At 47.1% G+C, this 19,450-nt stretch overlaps 1 protein-coding gene and 1 pseudogene across 1 annotated transcript in view; one reads left to right on the top strand and one right to left on the bottom strand.

Moving 5' to 3' along the window:
* LOC119927660 (transcription factor Sp4-like) overlaps positions 1 to 19,450 on the bottom strand; it is a 44,189-nt gene that overhangs the window by 20,554 nt on the left and 4,185 nt on the right. The window contains exons 2-3 of the mRNA XM_038746061.1: positions 13,555 to 13,595; positions 5,190 to 5,297 (exon numbers count right to left, since the gene is read on the bottom strand). Of these exons, the coding sequence (XP_038601989.1) occupies positions 5,190 to 5,297; positions 13,555 to 13,595 (149 nt within the window). The remainder of the gene's footprint in view (positions 1 to 5,189; positions 5,298 to 13,554; positions 13,596 to 19,450) is intronic.
* LOC119934229 lies at positions 14,362 to 14,455 on the top strand (annotated as a pseudogene).

The following is a 19,450-nucleotide window of genomic DNA, read 5'->3' on the forward strand; positions in this document are numbered from 1 at the left end:
GGAGGAAGAGAGCTACCTTGGCGGATGGGCAGAGGGAGGGCATTCCAGGCCCGGGGGAGGACGTGGCCCGGGGGTCGATGGCGGGACAGGCGAGAACGAGGTACGGTGAGGAGATTAGCGGCAGAGGAGCGGAGGGTGCGGGGCGGGCTGTAGAAGGAGAGAAGGGAGGTGAGGTAGGAGGGGGCGAGGTGATGGACAGCCTTGAAGCCCAGGGTGAGGAGTTTCTGCCTGATGAGCAGATTGATTGGTAGCCACTGGAAATTTTTGAGGAGGGAAGTAACATGCCCAGAACGTTTCTGGACAGAGACAATCTGGGCAGCAGCATGAAGTATGGAATGAAGTGGGGAGAGACACGAGGATGGGAGATCAGAGAGAAGGCTGATGCAGTAGTCCAGACGGGATAGGATGAGAGCTTGAATGAGCAGGGTAGCGGTTTGGATGGAGAGGAATGGGCAGATCTTGGCAATGTTGCGAAGCTGAGACCTGCAGGTTTTGGTGACGGCTTGGATGTGAGGGGTGAACGAGAGAGCGGAGTCGAGGATGACACCAAGGTTGCGGGCTTGTGAGACGGGAAGGATGGTAGTGTCGTCAACAGAGATGGGAAAGTCAGGGAGAGGGCAGGATTTGGGAGGGAAGACGAGAAGTTCAGTCTTGGACATGTGGCAGAGTGAGGATTAGAACCCATGACCTTTTGACTCCCAAGCCCATGCTCTGCCCACTAAACCACGCTGCTTCTCTGTGTTGGGCCTCTCCCATTTCATCCTGGGGGTGGGGAGTGTTATCTGCTCTACAAGGCTGCCGTCTCGGATCCCTGGGACTGGAAATCTGTCTTTCTCAGAAGGCCACCCGGGTCCGGATGCCTGTGAGGGCATCTGGGTCAACCGATTTGGGGCCTCCCCAAACAGCGGTGTGAAGAAGCATTCAGGGAATTTGAATTTGATCTAGACAAATGAAAGACCAATTTTTTCCTTGGACACACTGGGACTCTGCTCTGGGTCTCCCCAGTAATAATGAAGGCATTTGTTAAGCACTAACTATGTGCAAAGCACTGTCTCTTCTGTGGCTTTCTCCATGTCCTAGAACAACCAGCTTGTCTTCCTCTCCTCCTCTTTGACTTTTTAGCACAGGAAAATGCCCATGACAGCTTTTTTTCTTCTTTCTCCTACTTTCTGTCTTTCATCCTTTCCCATTTAACACTTTCAGTGTAGGAGATGTGGTGCCCTAAGTAGCTGGAAGGCCTAGAAGCCAGGATGTGGCCTGAATCTGCATTTCCACCAAAATATGAGAGTTGAGTGGAGTTATCAGTGGAGCAGTGGCTTCAGCTGGTCAGTGGCCCCTGGCTCGCCTCCCTGGAAACCCGGCGGGGGTCCCACCTGAATCACCTGCTTTACTAATAAAAGACCTGCTTCCATTTGCTGGAGAAGTGGCTTGAGAAGGATTGTCTTAGACACCCCAGGACCTTGTTAATCTCAGGAGTTGTTGCTTCTCCTGAGGTCTTAGACTTTCTCTTCTTACTCCAGCAGAGGGTCATTGGCCCTTTAAGTTTCAGGAACCTCCAGACCAACTAGAGGGGAAGTTTTCTGGATGGTATGTTCTAACTGATATTGTTTCTAGTGAAAATAGTTCTCATTTACAAAGCAAGCACTTCATCTCTAAGGGAACAGGCCCTCTGGGTTTCTCCTCCTTCTCTTTTCTCTTCCTCCTCTCTCCTTGGCTTTTCTCTCAGTGAGGCAGGGAAACTGTGCTTTCAGCAGCAGGATTTCAGGGCTGGCTTGTTCTCTCATCATCGCCTTGTGTCGGTTTGGGATCTAGGTGCCTAAGAGGAGGTTGTTCATTAGAAATATTATTATTGGGAATGGGAAGAGATTGTCTGTGGGGGGGGGGGGGGGCAAGGATGGCTGTAAAATGGAGAACTAGGCACAGGACACAAGTTCTGGTTGTGGAGTTACTTGCTGAATGGAATAGCTGAAATCCAAAAAGTGACAAGGGGGACTGATTGCCCAAGACTAAGGATTTCTATGTCACTCTTGGGCTCCAGGGGAAGGGGAATCAGGCTATCGAGGGCTTTGACCTGAAGGAAGTCATCAGGGACCCATGAGGGGGGGAATTATGCGTTCACCCAGATTGAAGCCAAGAGTAAGTCAAAAAAAAGAATTTGTGGTTTATATTGTCCTGGCCAGAGCCCTGCTCCCTAGCACCTTGGTTGGACTCCCAGAAAAAATGAAGCAGGTGTGCTCCTGATTAGGTGTCTGAGGAGTGCCAGTGGGCCTGGCTGTTCCCTGATGGATTCAACAGGGAAGACAGATTCACAGATCCCTCTGTAGTACTAAAAGCCCCCCTCCTATCACACACCAATCCTTAGAAGTAGAATTTATGGCTTGGCTTTCTCCCCTTCCTCCCATCTGTTGGGATTTGCCGGTTTAGGGCTTGTTTGCCCTGGCCTGTGGAGGAACCAGTACAGAGCCTTGTGATTTTGAGCACTGAGGAAATCATGGATGACAGTTTCTCAGGGTGAGGGGTTTTAGCCAGACATATTATTTGAATTGCTAAGTGTTAGCAGGATATTGAGATGGTGGAGAGAGATTTCCATGCTTATTCTCCCAAGTAGTTTAAACCTCTTCTTTTTTTGGGTTTAAGTTCAATCATATGAGCTTCTACAAGAAATTTCTATAAGAAATGGATGCCTATCAGTGCATAGCTTTCTGAGAGCATTAAGCAAAGAAAATCAAACTTACATTTCAGTTCTAGCAGTCTAAAGACTCCTGGCACAGATAAGGGCCCTCTGAGTGACTCTAGATTGTAGTCGGCCTTAGAAACTTCTAAAACACTCAATTTAGGGGGAAAAGAAGGGATTGTAATGAACACTTTCCTTAGTCTGAATTGTTGGCTAGATTTTCTGTCTGATTTCAACTTGTGGTGCTGTGGGATTGTGTACATAGCTCCTGTTATAGGTAGGCCCTGAGGTTTAGAAAATCTCCTTCTGTATCAATCCCGTTTCAGGAAATGTTTTGTCTTTTTTTAATGGTATTTGTTAAGTGCTTACTACGCGCCAGGCACTGTACGACGTGTTGGGGTAGATATAAGGTAAGCTTGTTGTGGATAGGGAACATCTTCTACCAACTCGTGTAGTATTTTCCCAAACATGCTCTGCACACAGTACACACTCAGTAACTACCATTGACTAATAATCAGTTTGGACACATTCCATGTCGCCCGTGGGGCTTAATCCCCATTTTAAAGATGATATACCTAAGAGATAGAAGTTAAGTGACTTGCCCAAGGTCACACGGCTGATACGTGGTGGAGCTGGGATTAGGAAACTAGGTCCTCTGACTCCCAAGCCTGTGCTCTTTCCACTAGACTACACTGCTTCTCAAATTGTCAGAATTCCACAGTTGTCAGAACCATCCCAGCATTCTCTTGCATTAATGTTGCAAAATAGCCAAAGAACATGGTTTGCCAAGATTATGATTAAGCTTTCTGGTGCTTGGAGCAAATCAGTTTAAAATATATTGGCAGTGCTTCCCTTTGGCGGAGGGACTAGAAGGTTGAGTTTCTCTTTCCGCCCATCACACTCTTGGATCGTTATATATGACAATAATAATAATGATGGCATTTATTAAGCACTTACTATGTACAAAGCACTGTTCTAAGTGCTGGGGAGGTTACAAGGTGATCAGGTTGTCCCACGGGGGCTCACTGTCTTCATCCCCATTTTAAGGATGAAGTAACTGAGGCACAGAGAATTTAAGTGACTTGCCCAAAGTCACACAGCTGACAATTGGCAGAGCTGGGATTTGAATCCATGACTTCTGACTCCAAAGCCCGTGCTCTTTCCACTGAGCCACGCTGCTTCTCAAGCCGCGAAACTCGGCATTTTTAAACCTAAAAAAAATATTAAACAGGTTAATGAAATGCCATTGTCCACAGCAGAGTTGTCGACCTTGCTTCTGGGCCCAGATTTTGTGTGGCTTTGTGGTAGAATCATGCTCACAGCAGAGGTTGGGAGCATCCACGGACTCCAGAGTGGAGTGTTTCAGACCTCCTGCCGATGGCCCAGATGGTCAAGTGGCCACACTTGAGTAATCATCATCATCATCATCAATCGTATTTATTGAGTGCTTACTATGTGCAGAGCACTGTACTAAGCACTTGGGAAGTACAAATTGGCAACATATAGAGACAGTCCCCACCCAACAGTGGGCTCACAGTCTAAAAGGGGGAGACAGAGAACAAAACCAAACATACTAACAAAATAAAATAAATAGAATAGATATGTACAAGTAAAATAAATAGAGTAATAAATATGTACAAACATATATACATATATACAGGTGCTGTGGGGAAGGGAAGGAGGTAAATGGGGGGGATGGAGAGGGGGACGAGAGGGAGAGGAAGGAAGGGGCTCAGTCTGGGAAGGCCTCCTGGAGGAGGTGAGCTCTCAGCAGGGCCTTGAAGGGAGGAAGAGAGCTAGCTTGGCGGATGGGCAGAGGGAGGGCATTCCAGGCCCGGGGGATGACGTGGGCCGGGGGTCGATGGCGGGACAGGCGAGAACGAGGTACGGTGAGGAGATTAGCGGCGGAGGAGCGGAGGGTGTGGGCTGGGCTGTAGAAGGAGAGAAGGGAGGTGAGGTAGGAGGGGGCGAGGTGATGGACAGCCTTGAAGCCCAGGGTGAGCAGTTTCTGCCTGATGCGCAGATTGATTGGTAGCTACTGGAGATTTTTGAGGAGGGGAGTAATATGCCCAGAGCGTTTCTGGACAAAGATAATCTGGGCAGCAGCATGAAGTATGGATTGAAGTGGAGAGAGACACGAGGATGGGAGATCAGAGAGAAGGCTGATGCAGTAGTCCAGACGGGATAGGATGAGAGCTTGAATGAACAGGGTAGCGGTATGGATGGAGAGGAAAGGGCGGATCTTGGCAATGTTGCGGAGCTGAGTAATGGTAATGGTAATGGAGTAATGGTAAGGGCTCATGGTAACATCTCTCTCCCTTCGGATGAACCCAACATGATGCTTTGGATAATATCATCTTGCCTTTCCCCGCAAGAAAGGGTTGGGGAGAGCGGGAAGGAGGGTTCTACCCAGAGGTACTGACTTGAAAGAACTGATCAGTTTCCAAATGCTTAAAACTTGGCAGCGGTTTTTAAACTCTGGAAAGAGATTTGGTCCACACCCAAGCAAACTGACAGCATAGTCTTCCTGCTCCATAAGAGCCGTTTTGGCAATGAGGTCTTGTTTATGGTTGGATTTCCTGGATGTCCTGGAGTGAGAGCCTCCAGATGGGAGGTAATGACCCTTAAGGCGTGAAGGAGGCCCATGTCTTTGGGGGGAAGCAAACGTCTTGGACCTTGATTTTTGTGCCACTTGGAGTGGCGGGAAGACTCTCAACTCTGTTCATTTTAGTGATTAGAAGTTCCCAATCATCAGCACGGACTAAGGGCCAAGTTTGACTCTACAGAAATACCCTCAAGGTGTGAGTGGGCAAGTTGGTCTTGGGATTGCAGTCTGGAGAAGTTTGTTTCCTGCAATATGCTAACTTGCTGTCAGGTTTTCCTTCCTCCAGGCCATTGGCCCTTTTTCTGTCTTTGGATAAAAAGGAGAAGCTAATGTGGCCCAGGGGGAAGGGAACTGGATCCAGAGACAGGAGGTCTGATTCTGGCTTCACCGCTTAACCTCTTTCTTATGGTATTTGTCAAGCGCTTACTGTGTGCCAGGCACTGTACTAAGCTCTGGGGTCGATACAAACTAACCAGGTTAGACACAGTCCCTGTCACACGTGGGGCTCACAATCCTAATACCCACTTTACAGATGGAGTAACTGAGGCACAGTGAAATGACTTGCCCAAGGTCACCCAGCAGGTGAGCGTTGGAGCCGGGATTAGAACCAGGTCCTACTGACACCCAGGCCCCAGCTCTACCCACTAGGCCACCCTCCACATTTTCCCTCTAAGGTTCTAGCTCTAGATGGAAAGCCCCATCTAGACTGTAAGCTCACTGTGGGCACAGAATATCTGTTTATTGTTATAAACAATAATAATGGTACTTGTTAAGTGCTTGCTATGTGCCAAGTACTGTTCTAAGTGCTGGAGTAGATACAAGTTAATCGGGTTGGACACAGTCTCTGTCCCACATCAATCAATCGTATTTATTGAGCGCTTACTGTGTGCAGAGCACTGTAGTAAGCACTTGGGAAGTACAAGTTGGCAACACATAGAGACAGTCCCTACCCAACAGTGGGCTCACAGTCTAAAAGTTGGCTAAGTCTAAAAGTGAGTTCCCACATGGAACTCACACTCTTATCCCCATTTTCCAGCTGGGGTAACTGAGGCCTGGAGAAATTAAGTGATTTTCCTAAGGTCACACAGCAGATTTATGATGGAGCAGAGATTAAAACCCACGTCCTTTTGGCTCCCAGGCCTTTGCTGTACCCAGTAAGCCACACTGCTTCTCTGTTCTCTGCTTCTCACCCTGTTGTACTCTCCCAAGCACTTAGTACAGTGATCTGCACAAGGTAAGTACTCAATAAATATGATTGATATGGAGCTGAGACCCCGAAGAATGACAGATAAATCCATGAAAAGAAGGGGGGGGGGGGAGGGAGAGTGAGTTTTAGAGTGTGTGCGTATGCGCCCATGTGGATGGGGTAAGGGCAGGAGGGAGAGGCCCCCAGGCTCCCTCACGGACTGGACAGAAAGGGGAGAAAACCAGGCAGGAATTGGGGCCAGTGGGGCCCTGCTCTAGACCCCCAGGGCCGGCTAGACTCCAGGCCCCGATGCCCCGAGCCAAAGCCAATTACCTCTGGGACTTGGGCAAGTTATTTACACCCTCCGGATCTCAATTCTCCCGTTTGTAAAAGTGAGTGGAAGATACCTGTTCTTCTTCCTAGTCTGTGGGTCATAGACTTTCTGATCTTCTGACTTTGTATTTGTCACAGTGCTTGGCACATGTTGGTGCTTAATAAATACCATTACTATTTACATAATGTTCTCAATCATTTGAGGGTATTTCTTGAGCACCTACTGTGTGCAGAGCACTGTCCTAAGCACTCAAAGAACCCAGGAAGTTAGCAGTGTGGTGAAACTCCTAAGGGGCTTGTTCTCCAGGATAACCCTGGGATGAGGACAAATGGTTTTTCCAAGAACATTCCCTCCCTTCTCTCATCTTCACAGTCTCAGGGCAATATCGCTGTAGTAAAATTACTTCCTCCAAGAATACTCTTCCCTATTCCTGAAAGAGCAGCTGAAATGGTCTTTCTTTTTAAGGAATGTGGAATTTGAAAGGTCTCTAGTGGAAAGCGAATGGATTTGGGTTGTAATCCTGGTTCTGCACTTGCCTCCTGTGGGATCTTGGGGAAATCACTCTTTGCCTCAGTTACCTCCACTGGTAAAAGGGGAATTAAATACCTGTTGTCCCTCACCTTAGACTCTGAGCTCCATGTGGGACAGGAACGGTGTCTGATCTGATATTGTAAAACCCCACCATTTACTACAGTGCTTGGCGCATAAACACTTAGCAATTATACTTAGAAGCAGTATGGCTTAGTGGATAGACCAGTGGCCTGGGACTTAGAAGAACCTGGGTTCTAATCCCGTCTCCACAGTATGTCTGCTGTGTGACCTTGGGCAAGTCGCTCAACTTCTCTGGGCCTCATTTACCCCATCTGTAAAATGGGGATTGAGAGTTTGAGCCCCTTGTGGGACAGGGACTGTGTCCAACCTGATTAGCTTGTATCTACCCAAGCGCTTAGAGCAGTGCTTGGCACATGGAGCTTAACAAGTACCGTAAATATTATTTTTCTCTCTAAAATCATCCTAGCTCTAGAGCCATGGAGGTATGGTCAGGTTTTGTTTGCATCTTTTCTGCTTCTCTTGACCTTTTTACCCACTCCATTCTGTGAAGGAATCTTTGACAAACTACAGAGGATGGGGTCCTGAGATACTTGTTCTAGAAGTCTCTCTCTCTCTCTCTCTCTCTCTCTCTTTTCCTGGGTCAAGACAGAAAAAAGGAACAGCAGAGTAGTTGTCTTGAATGACAAGGTTTAGCAGCAGAAGCCTCAAGTCCTTTAGCACCTATCTCTCTTTGAATTAAATGACACCTAACCTTGGTCAGCCTTTGGAAGGACACTTTTTGTTCAAAAAAGAAAAACGGTGCAGTACACTGTGATAAGACCATTTCCTTTCTCACAGCGTCTCCTTTAATGTCAGGCCTGAAATATGAAGTCATTAGGGGATATTAAAACAGTGCTGACAAACTAATTAACAAAAGACATTACGCCGGATGGGCTCAATTTATCCTTTTTAATGGTTCTTATAAATGGGTGCCGCCAATTAAAATTAATAAAGATTTACCAGCGATTGCCTGGTGTACATTGCTAAGAGCCTCCGCTGAAGGTCGCCTTAAAGTCAGCCTTGTCAGGGCTGTAAGTTCAGCTTGGGAGAAGCAAGTCTCATTTAGCCGCTCCTGCTTTCTGGTGCTCAGCTTCCAACGATTTCTCCTCCGACGTCACTGCTTTGAGTCCTCTCCTTCTGCTCTGTCTTGTCAATCCACCCACTCCCAGCAGCAGTTCGGCCCCACTTCCATGTTGACTTGGATTTTTTAAAAAAGGAAGAGAAATAGGTGAGGCTAGAAACGGTTTCCCAGCGTCGGATTTGCCATGCGGAGTCCCCGCCGCTTCCCTTAAAAGCCTCTGAGCTTGGGTCCGCTCAGTTGGACTGTCCTTCAGATGATTCCCTCTACCCTCTGCATGTTGGGAGAGAATAATTCACCTTCTCCCGGGTGGACTAGCTTTCCTACTTGACTGCGTTTGCAGCCACCCCTCCTGGATGCCCCCAGAAAGGCCATCTGGCTCTGCCTATTGGCTCTCGGATGGAGTTCATGGGGCACTGAGCTGTGAGAGGCTCAGTTTCAAAGGTGATGGGTCCTCTTGATTTTTGGTGGTCTCAGGTATCGGTGTGGATACCCCAGTCTTCGGTTTGAGAAATCTTGATGGATTTACTGTCGCCACCACCCCATTGGGTGAGCAGGAGATGGCCTCGCTCAGTAGACATTGACAAAGGGATTATTCACCAGGACCAAGCTTCACAGTGGGTCCTCTTTTTTTTAAAAGCACCCTATGTGTCAGGATGTGCTTTTCCAGCATAATCTGGCAGATCGGTCCATCAAGGGTATTGAGCTGTCGATGTATGCAAAGCACTGAACCAAGCATCTGGGAGAGAATAGTACGATAGAATTGGTCGACTGGATCCCTGCCCTCAAGGAGTTTAGAGTTGTGTCAAATGCACACTTTCACCGTTATGGAAATGTTCTAATAAACCCCCAGACTCCTAAATGCCTTCCCACCTTCTGCTCCTTAGTTCTCAGTTAATAATAATAACAATAATGATTGTATTTGTTAAGCTTTGTTTTGTGATTGCATTTGTTAAGATTTGTATTTGTTAAGTACTGTTCTAAGCTCTAGGATAGATACAAGGGTATCAGGTTGTCCCACGTGGGGCTCACGGTCTTAATCCCCATTTTACAGATGAGGTAACTGAGGCACAGAGAAGTTAAGGGACTTGCCCAAAGTCACACAGCTGACAAGTGGTGGAGCCGGGATTAGAACCCATGACCTCTGACTCCTAAGCCTGTGCTCGTTCCACTAAGCCACACTGCTTCTCTCATCAGAGTCTTGCATGTTGAGCAAATTTATCCCCTTTGTTTTGATGATGGTACATGTGAACCCTCTTTCAGAGGAAACTTCTCTTTTGGGGATATAAACAGCACTCGTTCCTCCTCTTTTTGGTGGGAAGCGGGAACACTTTCAGTCGGTCAGTAGTATTTACTGCGAACTTACTGTTTGCAGAGCACTGTACTAAGCATTTGGGAGTGTACAATACAACAGACACTTTCCTGACCACAGTGAGCTTACACTCTAGAGGAAATCTTCCTTCTGGTGATGAACCCAGTCTTGGTTCCTGGAGGCCCCTCCATATGCACATGGTTCTAGAGATGACCCCACTGTCAGCCCAGACTGATGAAGGCTCAGTCCTCTGTCCTGCTGCTACTCCTTATTCTGCAATTGGCATCTCATGGCCCAGTGGTTCCCTGTTTACATTCCCTCATGAACAGGGCTCCTATGGAACCCCAGACAGCGAGCATGGGAACACCATGTTCCTTAATCATATTTATTTTAAGTGCTTACTATATGTAGAACTCTGTCCTAAGCACTTGGGAGAGTACAACTGAATTGGTAGATATGTTCCCTGCCCACAACAACCTTACAGTCTAAGTGGGGAGAAATCTTTGTCAGCCACATTTGAGCGCTTACTGTGTGCAGACCACTGCACTAAGTGCTTGGCAGAGTACAATATAATAATAAATAAACAAAATCCCTGCCCACAATGAGCTTACAGTCTAGAGCGCTGCACCTGGCTGATTGGGCTGTAGGGGAATGGTTGTGTTGAGAGCATTCCTAGGCCATGTCTGGGGCATTTCAGGAAAGCCGTACCAACTCCCGGTTAGTCCTTCCTCTGAACCTTGCAGCTGTGGTTAATAGAAGACAAAAAAACTTGACATTTCCCTTGACTCTGTGGTAGAATCCCAGAAGGATCCTATTCTCCTTTTCTTTCCTCTCCTCAACCCTGGGGAAAACAGCACAATGCAGAAATCCTAGTGTCACTTGGGGATTTTCTTTAAAATAATAAGGAATGGTATGAGTTTGGAGCTCATTCAGCTCCCATACTGCCTATTTCTTTTCCCTCATGCCCACTACACCCCAGTTCACTCTCAGTTCCTCTCAAGTGTGTCTCTTCCCCTTCCTCCTGTGGGAGGCCTTTCTTCTTTCATTTCTTTCCCTCCATATCACACACTTAAATACTCCACTCCCCCTAAAGCCAGTAGCCCCAAAGTATATATCTTCAGACTTTGATGTTTTCCCCTTTTGATTTAGTGTCTATCTGAGAACTTTATTGTACTTTTTCTTGCACCTAGTACAGTGCTTCAGATAAAGTAAGCCACTCAGGGAAAGCGTTTGATTGAGATCCAGTGGCTCTGTTTTCCCAGCACACAGTCCCACTTCCATTTCCTTTACTTTGCCCTTGGAAACTGAGAAGGGGAGAGGCTTTGTATAGAACGGCTAGCGGCATGTCTACCAACACTATTATACTGTACTCTCGCAAACACTTACTGCAGTGCTGTACACACTAAATGTTCAATAAATCCCACTTGATTGATCAAACCTGACTCACTAGCCTACAATGGAGACCCTCAAAGTCCTCAAGAAACTGTCCATGGGCAATGCGCTACTGGGAAAATGTGACCTCCGGAACTGGAACTAACTCTATGAATTACACATTTTATTATTTCTCCTCTAGCAAGTGTTTCAGGTGACAGCACATAACAAGTAAAAGAGCAAACTAGCACGAACCCTACTCTAGCTTTCCAGGGAGTGTTTTTGTTCTTGGCTTACAAAGTTGGCTTTGAAGGATATCCAGAGTTGAGCTAAAGCTTTATAAAAGGCTGGAAGGAAAGATGTCGCGTAATAATGCCGTTCTGGGGTCATCTTCTGGTTTGAAGCTGCTGTGGGCAGGGAATATGTCTACCAACTCTGTTGTACTGTATTCTCCCAAGCATTTAGAACAGTGCTCCTCACATGGTAAGCACTCAAATACCATTGACTGAGTGGTTGAGAGAGGGTGATTCCTTCAGTGGTACTTATTGAGCACTTACTGAAGAATGTGTTTGAGTTGGTAGACGTGATCCCTGCCCAAAAGGGGAAGACAGATATTAAAAAGGGGGAATAGTAGAGTATAAGGATACTTATGTAAGTGGCATTAGGCTGGCCTGAGTATCACAGTGCTTAAGGGGTATTCAACCAACTGCATATCTGGCACAGTGGAGGGCAGATAAGGGAATTGAGGGCTTAGGGAAGGACCCTTGGAGGAGACGTTTGGGTTATTTTTTGTTTTTTAGAAGGGTTTTTAAAATATGGAATGCTTCGAAAATTTGTCATCCTCTGATACTTCTCTTGGATGGTTTTGAAGGTGAGGAGAGTGGTCTTTCTGGTATGAAGGGGAAGGGAGTTCAGGTTGGAGAGAAGATGTGAACAAGGGGTCAGTGGTGGGAGAAATGAGATGTAAGTACAGACAGCAGGTTGGTGTTGGAGTGGAGTGTGTCGGCTGGAGACTGCAGAGTGTAGTAGGAAAGGATGGACTGAGTTAAGTGTTTTAAAAAAGTTTCTGTCTGTGGAGGTGATGCTTCTCTTTCCCCCATCCTGACAAGATGGAGCCACCTCCTCTTGATGGTCATACAGACCCAATCCCCCAGACCTCGAGTAGAATGGATCCAGAAATTGAGGGAGTGCTTCGGAGCATAGTCTGGAAGGAAGGACTTGAAGCAAAGAGTATTCAAGCCAAAGTTTATACTCAAAAAGAGCACAGAACTGTAAAAATGACAAGGTTCTCACAGTGGAACTGATTTTAGGGTGGAAAGGACAGATGGGTAAATCTTCAAGAGGTGAAATGGTTAAATGGCATCTATCAGTTGGCACTGAGGTTTCAGAAGTTACCATAACTTTTTTAAAAGGTAGACACTTTTAAAGGCACTGCAGGTGTCTTTTATATTGGTGTTAGTTTTGCTATTAAAATTCCATTCACATGTCCATCACATGCAATTGCTATGAGAACTCGCCTATAGCTGACTGCTCCAGTTTTTCACGTGTATCTTGGGACACCCCTATGTAATACATGACTGTTAGTGTGTTGGCATAGGAAAAAAAACTTGAAGGAAATATATAAAGCCAAGAAATATGCAGCCTCGACACTAATCTAGTTGCAGGGAACAGAGGAATCCTTTTGGGTACTTGTAGGACTCTTTTTCCCTGTCCCAATCTCTAGTTAGTAGACTGCCTAGTAACTGGGCTCATTCCACTTGCACAGTAATATCTGTTTGGTATCAAAGCGCTGTCCCTGCTCTCTCCAGAGCTGTGGAGTGAGTGATAGAGAAACTAGGCTGGGGCTGCTCTTCTTCCCTGCCAATCTCTGGCAGTCAGTCAGTTGTATTTAATGGGTGCTTACTGTGTGCAGAGCACTGTACTACGCACTTGGGAAAGTACACGACAACAATAAACAGACACATTCTCTGCCCACAACAAGCTTACAGCCTAGAGGGGGAGGCAGACATTAATATAAATAAATTACAGATATGTACATAAGTGCTGGGGGGCTGGGAGATGAATAAATGGAGCAAGTCAGGGTAACACAAGGGAGTGGGAGAAGAGGAAAGGAGGGCATAGTCAGGGAAGGCCTCTAAGTATTGATCTGTGTTCTGATTAGCTGCTCTGGGAGGTATGGGATGCGGTTGACTTGGGGACTAGGATCGGTCCAGGATGGCTTTACGGGATCCATACTGTGGGTGGAACACCCTGAGGGAGAACTATCAAGGGCAGAACTACTGGGGTGGGGGGCGGACAATGTAGAGGTCCTCTCCTGGGCTCCAGAGACTGCAGGAGGGTGTTGTCCACGCCAGCAGAAGTCTGGAACTGTCCCCCAACTTATAGCAGTTGGGGAACCCCTACCAGGAAAAATTTGACCAGCGCAATGCTGAGGCCTTTCAGATCTTAGGATTGGGGCCCAGAGCGTGTGCATCTGGAGGTTAGATCACTGCCCATGCTGGAAAACCTTGAAATTCTAAAGCTTCCAGCCTCTCTGACCCTTGGTTTTTGGGACATCGAGAAATAAGGAAGGAGGGACTAGGGTCACAGTTAGCACTGGGATCCTGGGGCAGTTGCTCAGCTCTGGGATCTGGACTAGGACAACTTCTGGTTTTAGAGCCCCTGAGGAGGGTTCTGGACTTTTTTGGTAGTCCACAGGGGAAGAGAAATGTTTTTTGTGGCGGAGGGGGGGTTCCCCATTTCTATCCATTCATTCAGTCATACTGAGCACTGAGGGTGTGCAGAGCACTGGTACTATGCGCTTGGGAGAGTGCACTATAACAATAAACAGACACATTCCCTACCCACCACGAGTTTACGGTCTAGCATGCCCTCTATGCTGTTGGGATGTCTGGCTTGATCCATTCAATCGTATTTATTGAGCGCTTACTGTGTGCAGAGCAATGTGCTAAGCGCTTGGGAAGTACAAGTCGGCAACATATAGAGACGGTCCCAACCCAACAACAGGCTCACAGTCTAGAAGACTCACAGACTTCTGTTGGTCCTGGGAAACCCCTAGGACTCTGTGGGGTCAGAAGCATTGTGACCCCCGTGGAAAAAGCACAGATGCGGGAGTCAGGGGTCCTGGGTTCTAATACCAGTTCTGCCATTTGTTTGCTGTGTTATCTTAAGGAAGTCATTTAACTTCTCTGTGCCTCAGTTTCATCATACGTAAAATCAGCACTTATACTAAAATTGGAACGATAGATTAGCGTGGCCCCTGCGCAAGGGTAACATGCAATATCATGAAGTGTTCCAAATCATTCTACCTTTATCCATCCCCCACTCCCAGCCCTACAGCACTTACATATATATCTGTAATTTATATTAATGTCTGTCTCCCCTTCCAAACTGTAAGCTCGTTGTGAGCGGGGAATGTGTCTGTTTAATGTACTTTCCCAAGCACTTAGTACAGTGCTCTGCACACAGTTAAGCGCTCACTTATGAATGAATAAAATGGAGGGTTAAATGTCTGTTCTTCCTTCCCCTTAAACTATGAGCCTCGTGTAGGACAGGGACCGTATCGAGCTGTATTATATTTAGTTCACCGCTTGGCACAAATGCAAAATAAACACTATCATTCTTAGTGTTCAGCATTCTGGCCCAGCCCTATTTTCAATCATCCATCTCGCTGTCTCCACCTTTAAGATCCAGGCATGATTACAAACTCATTGGAGTGACTCTTCCAGATGAGCTTGCATCAGAAGAGGTATCAGACCCGATAACTTTTCGGGTGGGAATCGGGATAAAGGGCTGGGAAATGAGCCCTGGATTGGCAAGGAAAATGAAGGATTATACCAGCAAACTCTGTTTAAATTCCAGACTGTAAACCACAGCTGGGTGAATTCTTGATCTTTCCAACAGAAAAGCAACATTGGCACCTGCCCCAGTTGGCTACGACATTCCAACACCAAAGATGTTCCCAATACCTGAGGCCAAGGAGCCAGCTTGGGGTATAGAGGGAACTCCAGTTCACTTCAAACATGAGGATAGTGGTGGGGGTGTGGATTACGGTGTGTTGGGGCATTTTGGGAACCTTAGACCTTCCTAGGACCCTGGCATACCAATCAATCATTTATTGAGTGCTGACTATGTGCACAGCACTGTACTAAGTGCTTGGGCAAGTACAATATAAGAGAGTTGGTACATTCCCGGCTCACATGGTGCTTATAGTCTAGAGGAAAAATACCTCGGCAGCCATGGGTAGTAGTTGCTCAGCAATGAGCTCAAAGGGCAACACCTCTGAGAGCACCCCATCTGTGGATGATTCCCCCTCCTCTCTCTAAGTTCTCTCTGGGAAGTCCCTGCCCGCCCTCCCTCCCTGTGGAGAAGTGGTGGGATGGAATGGGCTGGCCAGAGCTCCGAGGCCTGGGATTCCGCTTGACAGTCCTGTAGACTGTAAGCTCTTTGTGGGCAGGGAATACGTCCGCCAACTCTGTTATATCGTACTCTCCCAAGAACCTTGTATAGTGCTCTGCACTCAATAAACACGATTGATTGAAGCAGCATGGCTCAATGGAAAGAGCACGGGCTTGGGAGTCAGAGGTCATGGGTTCAAAGCTCGGCTCCGCCAATTGTCAGCTGTGTGACCTTGGACAGGTCACTTCACTTCTCTGTGCCTCTGTTTCCTCATCTGTAAAATGGGGATTAAGACTGTGAGCCCCACGTGGGACAACCTGATCACCTTGTATCCTCCACAGTGCTTAGAACAGTGCTTTGTACATAGTAAGCGCTTAACAAATGCCATCATCATCATCACTGATTGACAGTCCTACATCTCTCGTAAACTGCCAACTGGGCCAAGATCTCCAGCTCCCGCACTCCCCACTAGCTCTCACTACACATTAATCGTACTCTTCCCTCTTCCCCTCTGGGTGATAAATCTCCCACTCTCCCATTATTTGCCTAATTGCTGCGGATTATCCGGCAGTCAGAAGCTCTTGGGCCCAGGGAGATTAATGGAGGACATTGCCTTTGTTTTGATTTCATTCGCTAATTGCTGTGTAGAGAGAGGTAGCTTGGTTTAATGTAGCCCTTTCTAACTGGATCAAGGCAGGCTTTGCTTTATGTGACGGGATCCGCAAAGAAGAGAGAAGCAGAACTCCTTTCCTGGGGTTTCAGCTTAATGGCTTCGGGACGGGACGGGTGGGCTGAGGGTTTAGTGGAGAAGGGGTTCACCCTCCGCTCCTTCTGCAGGGCAGTGGTCCCCAAATTTGGCTGCAGAGATTATCCTCAGTCCCCTGGAGGACTGAGGCAGGCTCCCAACCTGAGACCCTTGTTCAAACCCCCTCCCCTTTAACAGCTTCTCATGTATGTTCATTCATTTCATCATATTTATTGAGCGCTTACTATGTGCAAAGCACGGTACTAAGCACTTGGGAGAAGCACTTGGGAGCGCTTGGAGAAGCAGCGTGGCTCAGTGGAAAGAGCACGGGGTTTGGAGTCAGAGGTCATGGGTTCAAATCCCAGCTCCGCCAACTGTCAGCTGTGTGACTTTGGGCAAATCACTTAACTTCTCTGTGCCTCAGTTCCCTCATCTGTAAATTGTTGATTAAAACTGTGAGCCCCCCGTGGGACAACCTGATCACCCTGTAACCTCCCCAGCACTTAGAACGGCGCTTTGCACACAGTAAGCGCTTAACAAAGACCATCATTATTATTATTTATTACATATGACACAGAGTACTGGGACTCGCTGCAGACTTTCAACGACCCTGCCATTCCATATGAGGTCATTACATCCTACTGCCCGCACATGCCATGCAGCGTAATGACGTCATACACCATTTTTTGCAGGAAAGTTTTCCACTTGCTGCCCCTGTGGCCCTTCTTTGACCGAGCACCGTGAGCATCTCTACTTAGAGATCCTGGAGTAAGCTCCGCTAACAGTCTTCCGTCCTCCACCATCCCTGAAAGGAGCCCTGGGGCAACCATCTTTGATCATAAATAACCATATTAACACTTAAGGCGCTAAGTGCTTACTACATATCAAGCACTCCACAGGAAGCAGCGTGGCCTAGTGATGATGATGGCATTTGTTAAGCACTTACTATGTGCCAAGCACTGTTCTAAGCACTGAAGGGGGGGTATAAAGTTATCAGATTGTCCCACGTGGGGCTCACAATCTTAATCTCCATTTTACAGATGAGGTAAGTGAGGCCCAGAGAAGTCAAGTGACTTCCCCAAAGTCACACAGCTGACAAGTGACAGAGCCAGGATTAGAACCCATGACCTTTGACTCCCAAACCCGTGCTCTTTCCACTGAGCCACACAGCTTCCCTGTGGAGAGAGCAGGGGCTTGGAAGTCAGAAGGACCTGTGTTCTAATCCAAGCTTTGCCACTTGTCTGCTGTGTGATCTTGGAGAAGTCGCTTAACTTCTCTGTGCCTGTCATCTCATCTGTAAAATGGGAATTAAAACTGACCATGTGGGACAGGGACTAACTCCAACCTGATAAAGTTTAATCCATCCCAGTGCTTAGTACAGCACCTGACGCATAGTAAACACTTAACAAATACCATTAAAAAAAGTGCTAGGGTGGAGTGTAAGTAGATCAGACACAGACCCTGTCCCACGTGGAAATCACAGTTGAAAGGAGAAGGAAAGCAAGTAACTAAACCCCATTTTACAGATGAGGAAATAGGTTCAGGGAAATGAAGCGATTTACTTAAAGTCACATAGCAGACAACTGGTGGAGCCAGGATTAGAACCCAGACCCATGCTCTTTCCTCTAGGCCCCACTGCTCCTTCGGGAGGCACAGTAGCACTTATGTCCATATCCTTATACTGTTCCTTTCCATACCTGGAGTTTTAATGTCTGTCTCCCCCATTAGACTGTAAATTCCTTGGGGGCAGCGATTCTGTCTACCAACTTCACTACGCTCTCCCAAACACTTAATACAGCGTTCCGCACACAGTAAGCACTTCATAGATAGCAGTGGTTGATTGACTTGGGCAATGGCTAACTTCAGTTGCAGGGTGAAGCCAGTCCTGCAGAGAACTGATCGAAAAACAGGAATCTTCGTCAATCCTGCTGCATCTAGTTCAGGGCTTGTGAGCCCTGTAGCTGCTTAGTAAATAGGTGTTGACTTAGTGGCTGCACCGGCTGAGGACCACAGATTCCTTGTTGGAGTCTTGGGAGAATATTGAAGGGCCACTTCATTGTAAAGGTCTTCACCCACCCTGTTTTCGTACCTCCCAAAACAGTAGCAGAGACGTTATTAGCAGAACTTGAAAGGTTTTTTTTTTACCCCCATCTCTTTCAGTCAGGGGTTCTGAGCTCGGACAAGTTCAGACCGAGGGAGTCTGTGTCTGTCAATTTTGTCTTTCTTGCAGACGCAGCACTGCTTGTGCCAGAGGGGAGGCCACGCTCTGTTTATTTCCAAGGCTCATTCTTTGACCGGGAATCTTTAAAACGAACCTTTCACAGACAGAGATGCCCCTGATTACTTTTTTTGCTGGCAAGAGGAGAGGTTTTTAGAGGGGCTTGACTGTGATTTGGAGTCTGTCCACTGATTAGAACCAGTCAGGCCAGGAACTTCAAAATTCTATGCCCATCCTGTATAAAATGGGCACGTCTGTCCTACAAAGAAAAGAAACTACTGTCACTGGCCTGTAATTACCTGTAATTTATTTATTTATATTTGTTAGTCTCCCCCTCTAGGCTGTAAGCTCACTGTGGGCAGGGAATGTCTGTTTGCTGTTATGCTCCCAAGCGTTTAGTACCATGCTGTAATAATGATGGTATTTGTTAAGCGCTTACTATGTGCCAGGCACTGAACTAAGGCTCTGGGGTGGATACAAGCAAATTGGGTTGGACACAGTCCCTGTCCCATGTGGGGCTCACAGCCTCAATCCCCATTTTACAGATGAGGTAACTGAGGCACAGAGAAGTGAAGTGACTTGCCAAGATCACGCAGCAGATTAGAGGTAGAGCCGGGACTAGAACCCATGACCTTCTGACTCCCAAGGCTGGGCTGTACCCACTACGCCATGCTGCTTCTCAATAAATACGATTAGCTCACTTGTCTCCCTTCACAGTAGAGGTATTGTGCAACTCCTATTAGGCTCCTCGTCACTTCAGGAGTCACCCGTTTAAGGAACAATGAATATTATTCAATAACTCAAAATGTGGGTTAAGTGCTCACTATGCGCCAAATATTACACTAAATGCTGGAATACATACAGTATATGTGGATTGAGCACAATTCCTGTCCCCGATGAGCTCACAGTCTAAGGGGCAAGACAGAACTGGTATTTAA

The sequence above is a fragment of the Tachyglossus aculeatus genome, chromosome 1 (genome assembly GCF_015852505.1).
Source record: "Tachyglossus aculeatus isolate mTacAcu1 chromosome 1, mTacAcu1.pri, whole genome shotgun sequence".
NCBI classification, from domain to species: Eukaryota; Metazoa; Chordata; class Mammalia; order Monotremata; family Tachyglossidae; genus Tachyglossus; species Tachyglossus aculeatus.